This window comes from Chrysemys picta, chromosome 5 (assembly GCF_011386835.1).
Source record: "Chrysemys picta bellii isolate R12L10 chromosome 5, ASM1138683v2, whole genome shotgun sequence".
In the NCBI taxonomy this organism is placed as follows: domain Eukaryota; kingdom Metazoa; phylum Chordata; order Testudines; family Emydidae; genus Chrysemys; species Chrysemys picta.
Genome location: NC_088795.1, coordinates 58,039,390 through 58,057,953, shown reverse-complemented (window position 1 = coordinate 58,057,953; position 18,564 = coordinate 58,039,390). Strand labels below are relative to the sequence as shown.

At 38.8% G+C, this 18,564-nt stretch overlaps 1 protein-coding gene across 8 annotated transcripts in view; it reads left to right on the top strand.

Moving 5' to 3' along the window:
- Nucleotides 1-18,564, top strand: part of NR3C2 (nuclear receptor subfamily 3 group C member 2) — a 272,715-nt gene that overhangs the window by 199,139 nt on the left and 55,012 nt on the right. For all 8 annotated transcript variants that reach the window (XM_065597780.1, XM_065597781.1, XM_065597782.1 and 5 more), the window contains exon 4: nucleotides 8,986-9,102. In XM_065597780.1, the coding sequence (XP_065453852.1) occupies nucleotides 8,986-9,102 (117 nt within the window). The remainder of the gene's footprint in view (nucleotides 1-8,985; nucleotides 9,103-18,564) is intronic.

The following is an 18,564-nucleotide window of genomic DNA, read 5'->3' as shown; positions in this document are numbered from 1 at the left end:
ATCTAGCCACCACAATTACATCAGTTTCCTTTGAGAATGTCTTCTGTTGAGATCATCAAAATAGTCCAGAGCCCTAAAGATATTCTAGAATCCTCGCCGCTGTGGGATTCTCTGGTACCTATGGTTTCTTTAAGTGTTTTCTTCCACCTGTGTTTGGCAGGAAGTTGCATCCTATCCTGTTAATGACCATCCTGTTAGATGTTGATTGGCCATAGTGCTACATGCTTTTGTGATATCTAAGGTTGCTTATTCCAATGCACCTTGGAAAGAAAACTGCAACCTTGAAAAAGTGTCAATTAGTTCAGAATGAAACAACCTATCTAAAGCAACATAGTTTACATCACTGACTCCCCAGTGAGCATGGAAGCAAAATCACGGTCTCTATTCTAATCTTCAAAACCATACAAGGAATTCACCAAAACCTACATAAGAGACAACTTCTCTTTTAAGGATCATGACCTCTCATGTCAGCTTCTGTCTTCAGGAATCATGCAGCTGTCAAACATATGAGTAAAATCTGGAGTGTAAGACCCTGCTTTCTCAGTGGCTGGCCCTAAATATGGACTCTGTCTTTCAAGAATGCAAAATGACCTTGCATCTTGCTGCTTTCAAGAGAAACTGTAAAATGAACTTAATTGACATAATTTCAATAAAAAATTAACCCTGCAGATAGAAGAGAACTGGGGATTAGACTCATGTTGAATGTAACAAGGTGTTTATATACCATAGTGATGAGTAGAACATATTCTACATGCATAAGTAGATAGCTCCATCCCCTCTCATCTTCTGTCCTCCCTCACCCTTGTTCTCATCCACTATTTAACTCTTGTCCTCAAGCTATCATTCTCATCAGGTTCCTTTCCTTCCCAATACAAGCATGCTTTGGTCTCCCCTATTTTAAAGAATCCTAGCCTTGACCCTATGTCTCTTTCAAACTATCACCTAATCTCTCTTCTCTCCTCCATTCCAGGACTCACATGCTCTCTACTTTCACTGTCATCTGTAGTTCCATTCTTCCAATATCATTCTTGACCCTCTCCCATCTGACTTCCACTTTGTGCTCCACTGAAACTGCTCTGAAGTCTCTAAAATAACCTATTTGAGGTCACATCTTAGGGCCTCTATTCTATCATTGTCCTCTTTGATTTCTCAGCAATTTTTGATACCATGGACCACTCCTTACTTTTTGAAATGTTTTCCTCATTGTCTTTTGTGTTTGTCATCTTCTTGTTCTCCTCAGACCTCTCTGATCATTCCTTTAATGGATCATCTACTGAATCATCCTCTACCCTTTTTTGTGGGTGTCCCTGAGAGGCTCACTCTTTGGTCCCCTTCTTTTCCTCTACTCCCTGTTTCCAGGTACTCTTTTCTGCAGGTCTGGCTCTAACTACCATATTTATGCTGAAGACTCACAAATCTCCCTCTCTACTATATCCCTTCACACAGTCTAGTGTCCTGACCTGTCTTCCTGACATCTCTTTATGGATGTCCATTTGTCATCTTAATCTCAGTATGGCACAAATTGAGCTTATGATCTCCCACCCTGCCAGCCCCGCTTTCTCCCTTTTCTCTATCACTTGGACAATAGCACCATCCTCCTAGACGCTCAATTCCGTAATCTGGATGCTATCGTTGACTCAGTCCTCTCCCTTATTGCACATGTTGAGTTTGTTTCTAAATCTTAGTGCTTTTCTCAAATCTCTCCTTTCCTCTCTATTTTATCAGCCAAAATCTCATAATTAGAGCCCTGAAGGCATACAACATTTGCATCCACATCTGATCCGTGATCCTCAAAAACGATCTGCGGATGCAAATATCTGTGGGTATAAAGAGGATATCCGCAGATTTGCAGGGCTTTAAATATATAATTTGGATCTGCATCCATCCGCGATCTGCAAAAATGGTCCGCGGATGCAAATATCTGCAGGTATAAAGTGGATATCCAGAGATTTGCAGGGCTCTACTCATAATTTCACATCTTGATTATGGCAACCTCTCTTTTCTGGCCTTCAGGTCTGCAATCTTGCTCTCTTCATGTGTCTTCAGAATATTGCTCCTAAAATCACCATTTTGGCTTGTTACTAGGAGTACATCAGCACCCTCTTGGAGCCCCTCCACTGGCTCTGTCTTCACTTCCACATCCGATACAAACTCTTGTCTTTATATTTAGGGTCCTTCGTAATTTATTCCCACCCAACCTAGCTGACCTAGTAACCTACTATGACTTCTACTTTCTCTAGTGTTCCCAGGCTGTGCTGCCCACCAGTCAGTGTCTCCTTAAACACTTCTGCATTTTCTCCCAACTGTCCTTTATGGATGGGAAAACCTCCCTGATAATATTTAAACAGCCACTAGCTTATCTTCCTTCAGATCTCTCCAAAAGACTCACCTGTGCCAGAATATCTACAAAACCCAGCCTGCTGATCATGGCTGAACGGGTGACAAGCTGTGCCTATTTCTCTTCCTCTTTTTTCCTTTTCCGTCTCGTTTCTTCCCTACCTGTTATCCCAATTAAAAAATAAACCAAAACCTACAATACATGAAACAAAGTACTTTAAAACACTGCTGTTTCAATAAGCATTGTGGCTCAGTTGACCTTTCGCAGCACTCAGAGCAGCCCTCAGAGTGGCACTTCAGTGAAAGGGCTAGTTGCCTCTTAGTGTGTCAGAGGCCAGAACTGAGAGAGGGAAAGAGTGTGGGAAGGGAGGAGTAGCCAGAATGAAGAAGCTGAGATAGAGAATGAGAAGGGCATTTGGAGAATCAGGAGACAGAGAAAGAAAGAAGGTAGAAAGACCTAGATTTCCAAAGACATTTAGGCATCTAAGGATGCAGATAGGCACCTGGTGGGATTTTCAAAAGAGCCTATTTCCTAATTCCCATTGAAGGAGAAGAAGGGAGTGGGATGGGGTACAGTAATTTATGTATCAATTGTAAAGCTTTTGGGGGATACTTGAGAAAGAGTTGTGCTATATAAATGTAAGATATTACATTTAATAGTGATATAATTTTGAATTGCCTTGCTTTTGTTGGTTTGTGTCACATCATTAGGGATGTTTTTTAGCATACCAAAGTTTTAATTGCATATATATCTAAACACAGTTCTATTAATTATATAAAAATAAACAATTATACATAGGGAGTTGATATAGAGGGTTTTGCATTCTTTTGTTGTATAATTTCTACTTAAGTGAGAACTTAAAAAGAATATCTACAGGTAAAGTGTTTTAAGACATTTCTAGACTTTTATCCAAGTAAATTGGCCTATGGAATTGAGAACTTTAAGAGCCTGTCAATGGATATTTCTGTGCAATTTAAAAGAAAAGCTGTTTGCATCACATATTAGTCGAAGTTTTCAAGGACATATTATTTCAAAATTGATGTGTCTTTACTGAATTATACTTTCAGTAAACATTTAGCAACAGAAAGCATATGTAGTAATTGCAGTCTAACCAAAGTATCCTAAATCTGACTCATGAAAGTATTCAGGTATAGAAGGAATATGTCTTGTGAAGGGCACAGTAAGACAAGGATTTAAATCAAATAAACATTTCCACAACGTATACAAAATATATCCTATGTAATTATCCTGAAGTACATAAATGTTAACCTACTTCTACTAAGCTCATCAGTTTTTGAAAGCCATAATGAAAAATGTTGACTTAACAGGTGTACAATTTCATAGAACAAACTGCCTTCAGGGGAAATCTGCAGAGGGGTTCATTTTGCAGCATCAGAGCTGACTTGTCATATTAATAGCCTGCACCCGCCTGTGAAAGCCTAAAAATGGAATTGCAGTACTCCATGTTGTACAAAGGACATTGTGCAAGACACTGAAAAGCTGCAGTACTGAACAATCATACACACATTTCCAGGAGAAAATATCAAATTCATTAAAATTATATCAAAATTTAGGTTTTTGAATGACACCCTTTTAGTATTCAGCATTACTTTAATACTTGCTTTTCACTTTATTTTTAGACTTACATTCCAATTTGCAGTTCTGTTGCATAATATTTTTAGAAGGTGCCTTAAATCAGTAGACAAAAAATATATTAATAGACATTAAATACAGTATTTTTCTCTAGGTGGTCACCTAAATGACCTTCATTATGATCTGTCTCTATGTTACATAGGTTGTTTTTGTGCACAGACATATTATATTTTAAGCAGATTTTCCTTTTAAGAGTAGCCCATTATGATTTTACTTTTCAATTACTATTTTAATAGACTTATTTAAATATCAGTTAGTTTTCAAGTCAGTTTCATTTAAGGCTGTCGATTTAATCGCAGTTAACTCAAAAATGTTAATCGCAAATAATGGCAGTTTAAATCTCACTGTTAAACAGTAGAATACAATTGAAATGTATTAAATATTTTTGGATGTTTTTCTACATTTTTAATATATTGATTTCAATTACAACACAGAATACAAAGTGTACAGTGCTCATTTTGTATTATTTTTATTACAAGCACTGTAAAAACGATAAACAAAAGAAATAGTATTTTTCAATTCACGTCATACAAGTACTGTAGTGCGATCTCTTTACCGTGAAAGTGCAACTTACAAGTATAGATTTTTTTTGTTACATAACTGAACTCAAAAACAAAACAATGTAAAACTTTAGAGCCTACAAGTCCACTCAGTCTTACTTCCTGTTCAGCCACACTAACAGAAACAAGTTTGTTTACATTTACAGCAGATAATGCTGCCCGCTGCTTATTTACAATGTCACCTGAAAGTGAGAACAGGCATTCGCATGGCACTTTTGTAGCCGGATTTGCAAGGTATTTACATGCCAGATATGCTAACCATTCATATGCCACTTCATACTTCAGCCACCATTCCAGAGGACATGCTTCCATCCTGATGATGCTCATTTTAAAAAAAGATGCATTCATTTAATTAGCAATTGAACTCCTTGGGAGAGAATTGTATGTCTCCTGCTCTGTTTTACCCACATTCTGCCATGTATTTCATGTTATAGCGTTCATTTTAAGAACACTTTCACTGCAGATTTGACAAAACGCAAAGAAAGTACCAATGTGAGATTTCTAAAGATAGCTACAGCATTCAAACCAAGGTTTAAGAATCTGAAGTGCATTCCAAAATCTGAGAGGGATGAGGTGTGGAACATGCTTTCAAAAGTCTTAAAAGAGCAACACTCCCATGCAAAAACTACAGAACCTGAACCACCAAAAAAGAACATCAACCTTCTGGTGGTGGCATCTGACTCTGATGATTAAAATGAATATGCATCAGTCCGCAGCGCTTTGGATTGTTATCAAGCAGAACCCGACATCAGCATGGATGCATGTCCTCTGGAATGGTTTTTGAAGCATGAATCTTTAGCACATCTGGCACATAAATATCTTGCGACACCGGCTGCAACAGGGCCATGTGAACACCTGTTCTCACTTTCAGGTGACATTGTAAACATGAAGAGGGCAGCATTATCTCCTGCAAATGTAAACAAACTTGTTTGTCTGAGCGATTGGCTGAACAAGAAGTAGGACTGAGTGGACTTGTAGGCTCTAAAGTTTTAAATTGTTTTCTTTTTTGACTGCAATTATTTTTTGTACCTAATTCTGCATTTGTAAGTTTAACTTTCAAGATAAAGAGATTGCACTACAGTACTTGAATTAGGTGAATTGAAAAATACTGTTTCTTTTGATTTTTACAGTGCAAATATTTGTAATAAAAATAAATATAAAGTGAGAACTATACATTTTGTCACAGAAGTCTTGCCCAAGGTCAGACAGCAGGTCAGTGGAATAGCCAGGAATAGAACCCAGTTCTCCTGAGTCCTAGTTCAAAGTGCCCAGTTGAGTGCTCATATTTTCCGTGAGTCTCCACAGGAAGTTATTCTGCCTTGTGGTGAGCATCCTGGCACTTGCCATCAGCAGCTCCCTGCGCATTTTAACCTACTTTGTACCTCCTGTTTGGAAGAAAATCTCCTGTGGCTGTACATCCGTATCTAATTAGTGCCCGATGTCCTTGCTTTCTTTTGCCTCCAAGCTTCTTGACCTGTGCAATCCAGTTGCTACTTGTTCCATTTCACTCCAAGTGCTTTTATTGACACCAAGTTAGAGCTCTTCCTAGCCATCACTAATGGCCTCCTTGATCTAGCTGTTTCCTTTGCCACAGTCGATCGTTTCAGTGCTACAGTCAGTTCTCTTGACTCTTAGTTTTCTTCATACTTCTCTGACCACTACTTCACCACAGTGCCTGAGTGGTTCCTCATCCCTTCGCCACAATTTGCCAGTATTTCCTGCGGTGCTGTTCTTGGCCTTTCGTCTTCACCCTCTATACTCTTTTTGTGAACAACCTCATTCATTCCCGTATTTCAGTTACCTTTTCTACGGTGATAACTCACAAAACTACCTCTCTCCTCTCATTTACCCCCCGGCCATCGTGCCTCTCTGACATCTTCACTGGTACCTCAAACTCAATAAAGTGAAAACCGAACTTGTCCTCTTTTCTCCCAAATGCTTCTCCTTCACAGTTCACAGCTAATGTTTTTATTGTGTTTGTTGCACAAACTGACAACCTCAGTATTGTATTTGACTTTTGTCTATTCTTCTGAATCCATGCTCTTGGCAAATCCTGTCATTTCTTTCTCTACCCCTTCTCTGAGCTCTCCCCAGTCATGCCACAAAACCTCTTTATATAAGTACAGGACATCTGTTACCATAGCTGCTGCAAACTCATCCTTTTCTGATATGCCCAACATTGCATCATGCCCCATCCAGTCTAGTCTGTATAAAAGGATGCAACTAAAATGATCTTCTCTTACATCACTCTGACCATGTTATGCCAGCACTTTGCTGCTGTCCTCTTTCCTTCCACATCAGATTTAAGCATCTTGTGCTTATTTAAAAAAATTCTTCATGATACTGCACACCTGCAATTCTGCTCTTATTTCCTCCTTTTCCCCTACTATCTACAGTTGTCCCAAACTGCAAAACTGAATATTCTTTTGTATCCTTCCCACACCCTCATCTTCATGCCTTCTTCCATTGCTTATACTTCCTTTCTTTTATTCACTGTGAACCAAATATCGACCCTCTCTCCATTCAAATCCATCTATTAGGCTTGATTCGTAACTGCATAAAATTGGAGTAATGCATTGGTGAATCAGACCCTTATTTGCAAAGCTTTCAGAAATAATCAACTACATATAAGATAACTGATTAAAACAAACACACTCTGAACTGCTTAAAAAGATTGGACTCTGTTGTGATAGTTTATTTTACATCTGCCCTGTATTGTCTGTTTCTAATTTAGATTGTGTAAACTTTGGGGCAGGGACTATATCTTTATTTTTTGTACAGAACAGAGCTTTGTACTTGTGGGTCTTAAATAACTTGTAATGATGATACAACTATAGGGGCTCACAAAAACCTCAACCCCAGTGTATCTGAGACCCATTTTTAAATAAGCAGTTTAATCCTGTTCACGGGATAGAAAAGAAATCCATCTAATGAGTGATGCAAATATTCATCTCCTCATTAAAACTGAAGGTCCTGCTTCCGGTAGCAAGGACTGTAGTGGGGTGGTTTCTGTTTGCTTTGGAAGCATGAGGGAAGGTTCTATTATAGGCAGTGATGAGCTGCCAAAATCTTAACAACCGGTTCCCTATAAAAAGTTCTGATTTAAGGGATGTGCCACAGTATGTATTTTTTGTACCAATAGGGTTACCATACGTCCGTATTTTCCCATTTTTACATTTTAAAAATTCCTCCCGGACAGCGATTTAAGAACTAAAAAGCCTGACATGTCTGGGAAAATACGGATGTATGTTAACCCTACCTAAAGTTCTTTTTAAAAAAGATGGGCCTGAACTAGAAATGAGCTCCGTTTCACATGTGTGGGTCCCTGCCACTCCCTGGGGGTGTGCTAGGGTGACCAGATGTCCCGATTTTATAGGGACAGTCCAGATTTCTGGGTCTTTTTCTTCTATAGGCTCCTATTACCCCCAACCCCCATCACGATTTTTCACACTTGCTGTCTGGTCACCCTAGGGTGTGCTCATGTGTGGGTCCCAGCTGCTCCCTGCCCCCCTCATTGAAGCATGTGTGCAGGGTTACTGCCCTGGGAACTGCAGGGCACCAAGTGGACGCGGGGCTGGCTGCGGGCAGGGCAGGGGATGCGGAACTGGCTAGAGATAGGAGGGTGTGGGGTTGGCTGGAGGCAGGGCAGGGGCTGACTGGAGGTAGGGGCTGGCTGCAAGGAGGGTAGGGGGGTGCGATGCTGGCTGGAGACGGGGGTGTGGGGCTGGCTGGCTTCAGGCAGGGCCGCAGTGGGGTGCGACAGGGGTTGGCAGGGCTGGAGACAAAGGAGTGCAGGGCTAGCTGGCTGCAGGCAGGGCACGGGGTGCGGCAGGGGCTGGCTGTGGGCAGGGCAGGGGGTGCAGCAGAGGGTGTGGCAGGGGCTGGCTGTGGGCAGGGGGTGCGGGGCTGGCTGGAGACGGGGGCTGGCTGCGGGTAGGGTGGCGGGTACTCACGGGGAGAGCGTCTCGGAGCAGCCCGAGCAGCAGGACGCAGCCCAGGCCCAGCAGAGCAGCTGGGGACCCACCAGGCAGCAGCGGGAGCTCCAGGGCCAGGGGTCGGGGGAGCAGCAGCAGCAATAGGGCCTGGCGGTGGCCCACATGGCTCCTGCACCACAGCACCCCCGGCGGCCGGAGGAGGAATTCCTGGCAAGTGCCCATCAAAGCCGCAGCCCCCCCTCCTCGCAGGGAAGCGAGATAACAAGCGGTTCTAAAACCGCTTCAAAATTTAACAACCGGTTCGCGTGAACCAGTGCTAACTGTCTCCAGCTCACCACTAATTATAGGTCACCAAGGTATCTAGAAAATGGGAAGAGAGATTCTGTGCATTAACGGGAAACTCAAAATGATTGCAGAATGAATGTAAAATAGAACGAATGGGAAATATTTATATATATGATATCCAAATAACATTCTTTTTTGTTTTTGGTTCATTCAGGGCAGCACAATTACCTATGTGCAGGAAGAAATGACTGTATTATTGATAAGATTCGAAGGAAGAACTGCCCGGCTTGCCGATTACAGAAGTGTCTACAAGCTGGAATGAATTTAGGAGGTAAGCATAACATTTTTAGTTCATTATTTTAATTTTATTGGGCAAAAATATTTTAACATGCTTCTTTTTACATACATAGCTGCATAATCTCAAACCTTTACACTGAGAGAAGTGCACAAAAGCTAATAAATCCTATTGTCATTCTAAATCAGTTTTTGGGAGATATGTATTTTATGGCTCAGAACAAGAAAAGTGTGTGTTTGATGCTGACAGTAATTTTAGTAGAGTTTCACTAAAGCTAGGAGTGTGGAAGCTTCAAGAATTGTGTATGGGATTTTTTGTGGTGATGGTGGGGAATGTTCTTGAGATCATTTAAAAACATTGTATATCTTAACAAAAGACAAGTTCTTGCAAAGTGATATCTCTCAGCTTTAATGTTAATGTCCATTCTAGTGAAGATTGAAGTCTGCTGTAGTTTGAATATGCATTTCTATTGATAGATTAGTGCTGCCTAATTCATATTCAAATAACAGGACTCAAAACATTTTCTTTATAATATAATTATCACAAATATTCTGAAAATCATGTTGTTGTCATCGTCATCATGGCAAATCCCAAAGGGACTTGGCCTCCTTGCAGATTGAGCACCACCCACCTCTGGCTAGGTCCTTAAGATGGTTTGACTGGATATTCAGTGTATGTCCATCACTGGTGATCTTATCACACTACTGAAGCTGCTGGTGTCCATGTGATCACTGGATATATAGTGGCATTCTTTGGTATACATATTTTGGAATTCATTAGTCTTCTATTGCAATATATCCATACAAGACAGCCACTGAAACTGATCCTGTTCTGATGGAGGTGACTGGTGGGTTCTGCTTTCAACATCCTCATTTCTGATCTTTTCCTGCCACTTGATGTGGAGCAGCTGATGTAGATGATGAGAATCGAAAACATCAGTCCAGTCTTCTTCAGCCTTTCTCAGTGCCCACATTTCAATTCTATACAACAGAGATGATATAACAGTAGTACTACAGATCTGCAGCTTCACAGCAACTTTGGTGTCACAGCGTCCCTGTAGAGGCAACTGAAGGGCCCAACATTGCTGCCTTACTAGTGTCTGCATCTTTCAAGCATCCTCCTATACTGTCTGTGACTGCCCAAATATTTGACAGTTGCCAGCTGCTCGATGTTCTGTCTTGACAGGTTGACACTGAGGTGATTGTAATCAGGAGCTGGAGGCTGCTTGATGGTAATGGCCAGAGACTTTGTTTTATCTGGATTAATAACCAGACCAGTGTGCACCTCTTCTTGTTAAACCAGATCGTCCATCAGCTGCAGTGATTCACTGAACGGAGCCAACAAGACAATATGATCGACGTATTTGAGATCTTGAAGCAGTATGGTGTTCAGCTCAGTGCAACAGCAAGAGCTGTCCCCTCAATCTTGTCCATCAACCAATCAATGCCAATATCAAACTATGATGGTGAAAGAATGCAGCCTTGATGAATTCCTGTGGCGATAGGAAACCATGCCGTGTATCTGTTACTCAAACACAGCTTTCCATTCTATTATAGAGCTCTTCTATCAATGGCATTCCTGGGAAGATAGTGTCAAGTTGCATCATCAGATCCCACAGACTTGCTCAATGCACTGAATCAAAGGCCTGACAGAAGTCTATAAAAAGTGGTGCACATGGCTTATTAAATTCAGCAGTGCTTTCAAATAGCTGTCTCAAGGTAAAGATCTAATTGGCATTGGAACGATTAGTTCTTCGAGTAGTGTCCCCATGTTTGCTCTATTTCAGGTGCGGATGAGCCTCTCAAGCCCTTGATCAGAGATTTTTCTGCTAGGAGTGTCTGTTCAGCCCGCGCATGCACCTTATGCCGCCTCCTCTGAAAGAGGTGTAACTGAATAGTAGGAAGAGGGCAACCGGTACTATTTATCTACAGAAATGGAAGAGATTCTCCCATTGGCTCTGCTCTTCTTGCGCAGAAAAATAAACTCAATTTAATTTCTCACCATCTAATTTGAAGGAAAGAGAAACCCGAAACACAAACTAAATCAAAGCTGTCTTGGACTTCCAAGGGAACTTATTTTCTAACCAAATAGGTTGTATGTTTTGGACAGGGCCTATAGGAAAACTTCTTTAAATTCTAAATTGTAGTCCCCAAATATTGCTTTGGAGAACAAGGATCCCTCTTCCTAGGGTTTGTAAAGAAATTGACTCTCCTTTGTATCCCTCCTGATCTGTTGATCAGAATGAAAGAACGAAAACTCTTACTTAATAGGGGAACTCAAACTCTTCTTCAATAGAAGAATTTTTGAAGCACATCACATTTTATAGTTAGCTACCATCTTACTTTTTTCTTCATCTCTGTAATGGAAAACTTTTTAATAGCAAACAAAATTGACAGAATAATGGAAAATCCAGGGTAAATATTCCACATTTTTCTGGAATAAATACAGTGAATTTTATTTTGCTCATCTTTGCTCATCCTCATGTATTCTGCTGATCTTTTTTGACACCATTGGTCTTTTTTTCTGGGTCTACAGTAATACAGACTGTTATGTGTGTATTTTGAGTATGGACATTCTGCCGTATAGTGTTCAGACATTTTTTAAAAATATAGCCCTTTGATTTATGTTAAAGCACCTGTGCCGTGTTTTGGCACCTTTTACAAAAATGTATCTAAAACGATGCTTACAAAAACCAACAGATCTTTGCGTGAAGACTCACCCAAGTTAGTATAGCTATTTTATTATTTACCACCTTATTATATATGATGAAAATTGTAACATCATCTATTCTCTTTTTGTACTCTGATAGCTTTTGGACAATTATTCTGAAGTCACCACATAATGTTTTCTTCAGTGAGGTTATTTACTCCATAGGTCTGTCTGATTTTATGAGAAGGGCAATAATTAGTAGTTGCTACAAAAGTTAAAATAGCTAAATGTTAACATAGTCCATCCCTCTCCTTCACAGAGAATCTCTCTCGCTCTCTCTCCCTCTCCCTGCAACAAGTACTATTGTGAACCTTTTCTGTACCCATTGTTCGTTTGGGGTTTTTTTTTGTTTGTTTGTTTTTTTTGCTTCTAATGCTGTATGTTAGACTTAATTATTGGAAGAGATTCAGATGAAGCAATTGTATTAAAAATGTATGCTGGCCCATTTTTAGTCTATGCTTTTTTCCAAGATACTGTAATTAATTTTCAATTAATTATGGACCAGATAGATTTAATAAGTTCTGAAGTTTTCTTCCTAAATGTACTATGGTACAGGCCCAGAATACTTTTCTTCCTTGAATCCTATCAGAAAAATATAAGGTAGGCTGAGGTCTACAGAGGTTTATCCCTTGCAACAACAAGAATTTGATGGTCTTAAGGCTTACTGAAATATTGTTAATATGTTTAAGATAAATAGGATTGATTGTTAATTTGCAAATTAGATGATTTACCATTCTGGCTGTGGAGACTACAAATCTTATATAAAGACTATATAGGTAAGTTAGGCCCTGAACTTGTATTCACTTACATATGTGAATAACTTCATCCATGGGATTCTGTTACTCTATTAGCTCTACTTAATGAAATATTATTAATGTATTCAAGATAATCTGAAAGAAAGATTAGATCAGGTTATTGATAATATGATAAGTTTTTCACTACTTTTTCCAGATCTAAATTACACTCAAATTGATAGGGATTTAAAATGGTGGCCTGTGTGGTCTCAATTCAGTTTTTAGTGCATATGTGTTATCCTTTCCCCAAAATTGTCATCCTTACATTTGACATGAATTGTCACCCTTCATAAAAGTATGTTTGTAAAGTCCAATGTACATGGAGATCGAACAGTTTTTTTTTTTTACCCATAGAATAATATCTGCAGGTCATGGTTAAGGTATGTTGAACAAACAGCATGAAAAATATTTGTGCTGCTGGCTTTGTATTAATTCTCTGAATACTTAATTCAGTTTTAACTGGAAAAAAAAACATACAGGTATTTATTAGGGTTGGTGGGAAAATGGTAATTATTTTCTGTGGAAAAATTCAAAAGAAAACATATTTTCAGTTTTTGGAGAAGGAGAAAAAGAAATGGGTGGAGAACAGAAACATAATTTTTTTTAAGTTGAAAACCAAGAAAAGTTTGTTTTCTATTTTTCATTGAAACTTTTCATTTTGGGAGAAATTTATCTGCAAACATTTCATTCTGATCAAAAAGCCTGTATATTTCCATCATATAGTATGTGAGTTGATCCCACCATTAATTTATACCTAAAGTTAGTCTGCATATCAGAGCCCGCCATTATACATGGAGTGGTCTCTCAAAGGAAGTTGTAAAAACCCCATTATGCATTTAAAACTTTAGACTTTGCAAAACACTAGGAAATCTAGTTGCTGTAGGGAACAATCCTGCATTAGCAGGGAGATGGACTAGCTAGCCCACTGCATCTTTTCTATCTTTAATTTCCATAATCCCGCCTAAATGTTTCACAAGAGTTGTCTGCTTTTTCCAAGTCCTAAACTATACAATATGGAATTAATTCTGTCCATGTGTGTGCATGTGTGTCAGAGAGAGAGAATAACCTCTAATTTGAACCTTTTTATTTTTTCATTAAACAAATCTTTCTTAGCTATTCCAAAGTATTAGTGGTTTAATTTGATCATGCAAATTAATCTGATTAACATAACTATATGTTAGAAAGGAAAAAGTTACAGAAACTAAATATGCATTCATTTTTTTGCCCTTTTGTAATGTACAGTTTTAAATTTCACAAAAATGTACCTGAACATATTACTGAATACTATTTCACCTGAATTATGAACACCTTACTCTTGTCATTTATATTTGGATTTATTTAGGTAATTTAATTTTCAATTACTCTATCTTTTATTTCCAAACTGAAATGAAAAATTGACTAAAATTAGGTTTATCCCTATTTTCCAAATGCAAATTAGTCTAATTTGAAAAAGAAGACACAATACAAGTGCATGGTTTAAAAAACGCAACAACCTTATGTTCCATGAGAAAGTTGTAAATATTTTGTTAAATTTTAGGCCGTTTTGTTGTTTTTAACATCTACCAATTTTCAGATGCTCGTTAGTTGTCCTTCACATGATGTGTATATTACTTTACCTGTTTTAGCTCAGTAAACACATTCAGGTTTCACAGAAATCAAACAAGTTATGGTGTTGAATTTTAAAATCTGAGACATTTTTTTGACAAAAAAGAAATAGGAAAATCAATGGTCATGTTCAATGTTGTCATTTGGGAGGGCTTGTTCTGTTTGTAACATAATCTTGAATCTTTGTAGCCTGCAACCACACTACCTTGTGCTGTGATCTTGTCAGATCTCATAAATTAAGCAGCCTCTGCCTGTACCTAGAAGTGCTATCTGCAAGCCAATCCAAGTTGCTGCATGAAGTTCTTAGTGATAATTCAGTAGGTGACATTTTCCCCTCTGACTCAATACTTGTGGGTCAGTATTGCGTTATGAGGCATTATGTTGCTGGAGAGGTCATCTCTTGGATCAGGGATGGCAAACCTGGGGCTTTGGGGCCACCTGCCCCAAACTTCTCTTCAGAAGTTAATATGTGGCTCCTTGTATAGGCACTGACTCCGGGGCTGGAGCTACAGGCTCCAACTTTCCAATGTGCTGGGGGATACTCACTACTCAACCCCTGGCTCTGCCCCAGGCCCTGCCCCCACTCCACCCCTTCCCACCCCTCCCTTGCTCCTCTCCCTTCCCCCCAGAGCCTCCTGCATGCCACGAAACAGCTGATTGGGATGTGCTGGGAGGGAGGGGGAGGCACTGACGGACGGGGCTGCTGGTGGGTGGGAGGCACTGGTAGCTGGGGGCGGGGAAGCTCATGGGGGGCTGCTGACATATTACTATGGCTCTTTGGCAATGTACATTGGTAAATTCTGGCTCCTTCTCAGGCTCAGGTTGGCCACCCCCGTCTTGGATGATATGTAAACTAAATTCTTTGATCCTTTTCCTATGCTTGCCCTTCTTCTTTCATCATCAGCAAAAACAATAATAATAATAGTACAAACCTTTAGAGGCACGTTTTGCCAGTCATAATCTTTTCCCCTGGATCTTGTTTACATTGTTAGAACAACTTTTCTTGCTACTTCGCTTTCTAGTGTACTCCATGTGAGTAGATGCTCTTCCTCCCCAAATCATTCTCACTCTCTACTTCTTCAATGGCAGGAATTCAGGCATCCAGAACTTGATTACCCAGAAAGTTATAACCATATTTATAGCTATTTACTATGAGTATTTGTGATGTTTTAGCTCTTCTTGAAGAAACAACAGAAGATAATTACAAACACATTTAGCTACTGGAGCTGTTAAGAAGGTATTTAGAGAGTGATGGCAGGAATTCAAGATTTTGGGTAAATGCTGACATCTGACCTTAAACTGATGAGCAAATTATCCATTTTTAAACTAATTTTGAGGAAACGATCTTCTGCACTTTACATTTTCTTTCTCTAGTTTTATTTGACTTATTGCAGCACAGGAAAATACATTACAATAGTATATAAACTAAAAGTATAAATATAAAATGTTAAAGCATAAATAACAATGTTTATGTGACCTATCAAAACTCCATTAACTGCTATCTGTCAGTAATGACATACCCGCCCCCCCCCCTGTAAAAACTCAGTTGCATGGGACAAAAGGTAGTCTTTTTATATCTTGATATCAATCATCTTAACTGTATGAACTAATCCATGCCGTCCTCCTCCTCCATCTATGAGGTTGCTCTTTTGGGTAACTAAGATACTAGAAATTCCATAACAAGGTGCCCTTTCTTCTTTTTCCTGAGAGAGAGCTCTTATTGCTGCTTTGGGTTTTGCACACTTTAAATTGATTTAAATAGTGCAGTAGCTCCTTCTACTAACGTCACAACCAAAATATATTGTTAATGCATTGTTTCTTAGCAGTATATGTGCATTATTTCGAGTTGCCTTAACTTTGCTTTCATTTTTTAACTCAAATTACTGTACTGCAATGATTTTTCAAGTTACTGTTTTATTTTCTCAAGGAAGCACTGTAGAGTACACTGGTAAATAGGAGTGGATGGTAAATGTTAGAATTGTAGTTGACTAATTTATGGCAATCTAGTACTTGGGTTTTGCTTCTAGTTCTTCGTAAGACTTGTATTTGATGAACATGTGTAATGATGTATTTAATATACCATGCAAAACTCCAAAAACACTAAATGTGACATAATTTATGAATGAATAAATAATAGATTAATTATATGAACATCTGAACAAGAGTGATTAAGCCTGGCTTTCAGGAAAGATAACATTTTCTTTCTTGGACAGTTATTTTTAAATTCTTTGCATATTGGATTGCCATTTTAAAATGTAGTCAGTGCATCTCTCTTGTTATTGATGAAAGTTCACAGAAAGACACTTCATATACTAAAAATATTAGCAAATTTGCAATGTGTCTGTTTTGCTGTTTTTTCCAAGATATGATATGTGGGCAGAATCTTCAGACTTCTAGCGATTTCTCATTAAGCTTTTTTAGATAAAGCTTTTTTAATTTTGATTTTACCAGGAAACTACTAATTGGCATTTGGTAAAAGTTGTTCCCTCACAGAGGAGTAGTATCCTATGAAGCTGTTATTTGTCAATTAACATCACTTTGAGGATTGCTAAAATGTAAGCAAATGCATTAGACTTTTTTTCTGGCAACCTAAATATTCCTGTAAAATAGTCTTTGGAAATAGGCTCCACAGGCAGGCTGACACTGAACAACAATGCAGGGGATGAAGATTTCTTCCAAGCAGCTTCTCCATAGCCTCTCCCTGTACATTGGAACTCTATCTGTTCTTTTGATTTTTTCAGGCATTGTAACAGAAGGCAGGATTTGCCCCCAAGTACACAGTTGTTCTGTATCTGCTTGAGAAAAACGTGAAGATTATTTAAAGAAAGAGAAATAAACTAGAACTGCTAGTCAAACAAAATATCTAAAACCTAGGACACCCGTTATTTAACTACAGAGTCCAGAGTAGCTAGAAACCAAGACAACACCAATTATTTAATTATAGAATTGTTTAACCACAGTGTGTATCTAGTAATATTCATTTAACAATCACTGTTGACAACTCCACTATTATCCTAATCCTTCGGGCTCACAACATTGGTATAATTTTCTACTCCTCTCCTTCCTTCTTTCCTTCTCTCACACTGAAGCTGTGCCTAAATTCTACTTCTGTGCTTTTCCTTCTTTTTTTACATATACTCCACTTTTATTTTTCCTCTTCCCCCCCCCCCCACTCCCCCCTTTGGCTTTTCTCTCTGTGTTCTGTTCACTTTGTCTTGTATTTCACCTTCTCTTTCTTTAAACCTTTTTTTTAAGTAGAGCAGCATGCCCTTCTCCTTCATTCTGTATTTCTTGTCTCTTCTCTATGTCCTCGTCATTTTTTGTGGCCTATCTTCAATCTTTTGCCTGTTCTGTATTCTTTTCCCTCTTGTTTTCCCCTTTCTTTGGTCCCTCTCCTGATAAGTTCTCCTCTTCTCCATATGCAGCCTCTGTTCCATGCCTTCAAGTCAGTGTGTGTGCATGGGGGAGAAATGACACACCACTCTACTCTTGTAGTCTCTCCCTTTTCCTTATCCCAATTGCCTGCTTCTCTGGTAAATCCTCATAAGTTTCTTGTGGCAGTAAATCTGGTTGGTCTGCTGATTATGTAAGTCAGGCAGTTGTTTAAGAAGTCTAACAAGTGGGGCTGTAGGAAGAGAGGCTGACACTTGTGGCAGTGTGTGACTAAAGCTGTTTGCTCCTCCCTCTCCTTTTTCCAAAAAGACTGTGATGGTGCATCACTGTTGACTAACATTTTTTTTTTTTTGCAGGATTTGGGTGAGGCTAAAGTTCTCCTAGCCGTGATTAGCTTAGTCCTTGTATTCCAGCAGAATTTAAACTAAGATAAATAGAGCTCTAACTTTGGCAACGTTAACTAGTCATTAGCTGTGCAAACAATAATTAGTTTGTGATGGGCAGCAACCAAGCTGTTCTCTGAATACATCACTTATGTAAAAATTCTTCTTCCCTTGTGCAAGGGGAACATTGCTTGTTACAGGTGCTCCTGCATTTGATTTTGTGCTTATATTGTACTACAGTTTTTTTAGAAAACATTTTTGTGGTTATTTAAGGCAAAAAGCATGGGAAGGGGAAAATTACAAGGGATCCCGTGTTACTTAGATGTGTCTCAGCATGAAAAGAAAAAGGTAATCTATAGATTTGTGGACTAAAGAAATACAGAAAAACAAAATACTATACCATTATAATACAACCAAATTAATCATATTTATACTGTCCAATATTTGAGTATGGTATTATCCAATAGTAGTAGCATGCTGTTTTCCAGCATTTGTTTCCCTGAAAAATGATAGGTCAGTGGTGAAAATGAAAATTATTAATTTTAAGCATATATAAGAGTTCATTAGAATTCATATTGCATAAATTAACATTCAGCAATATGAAATACAACATA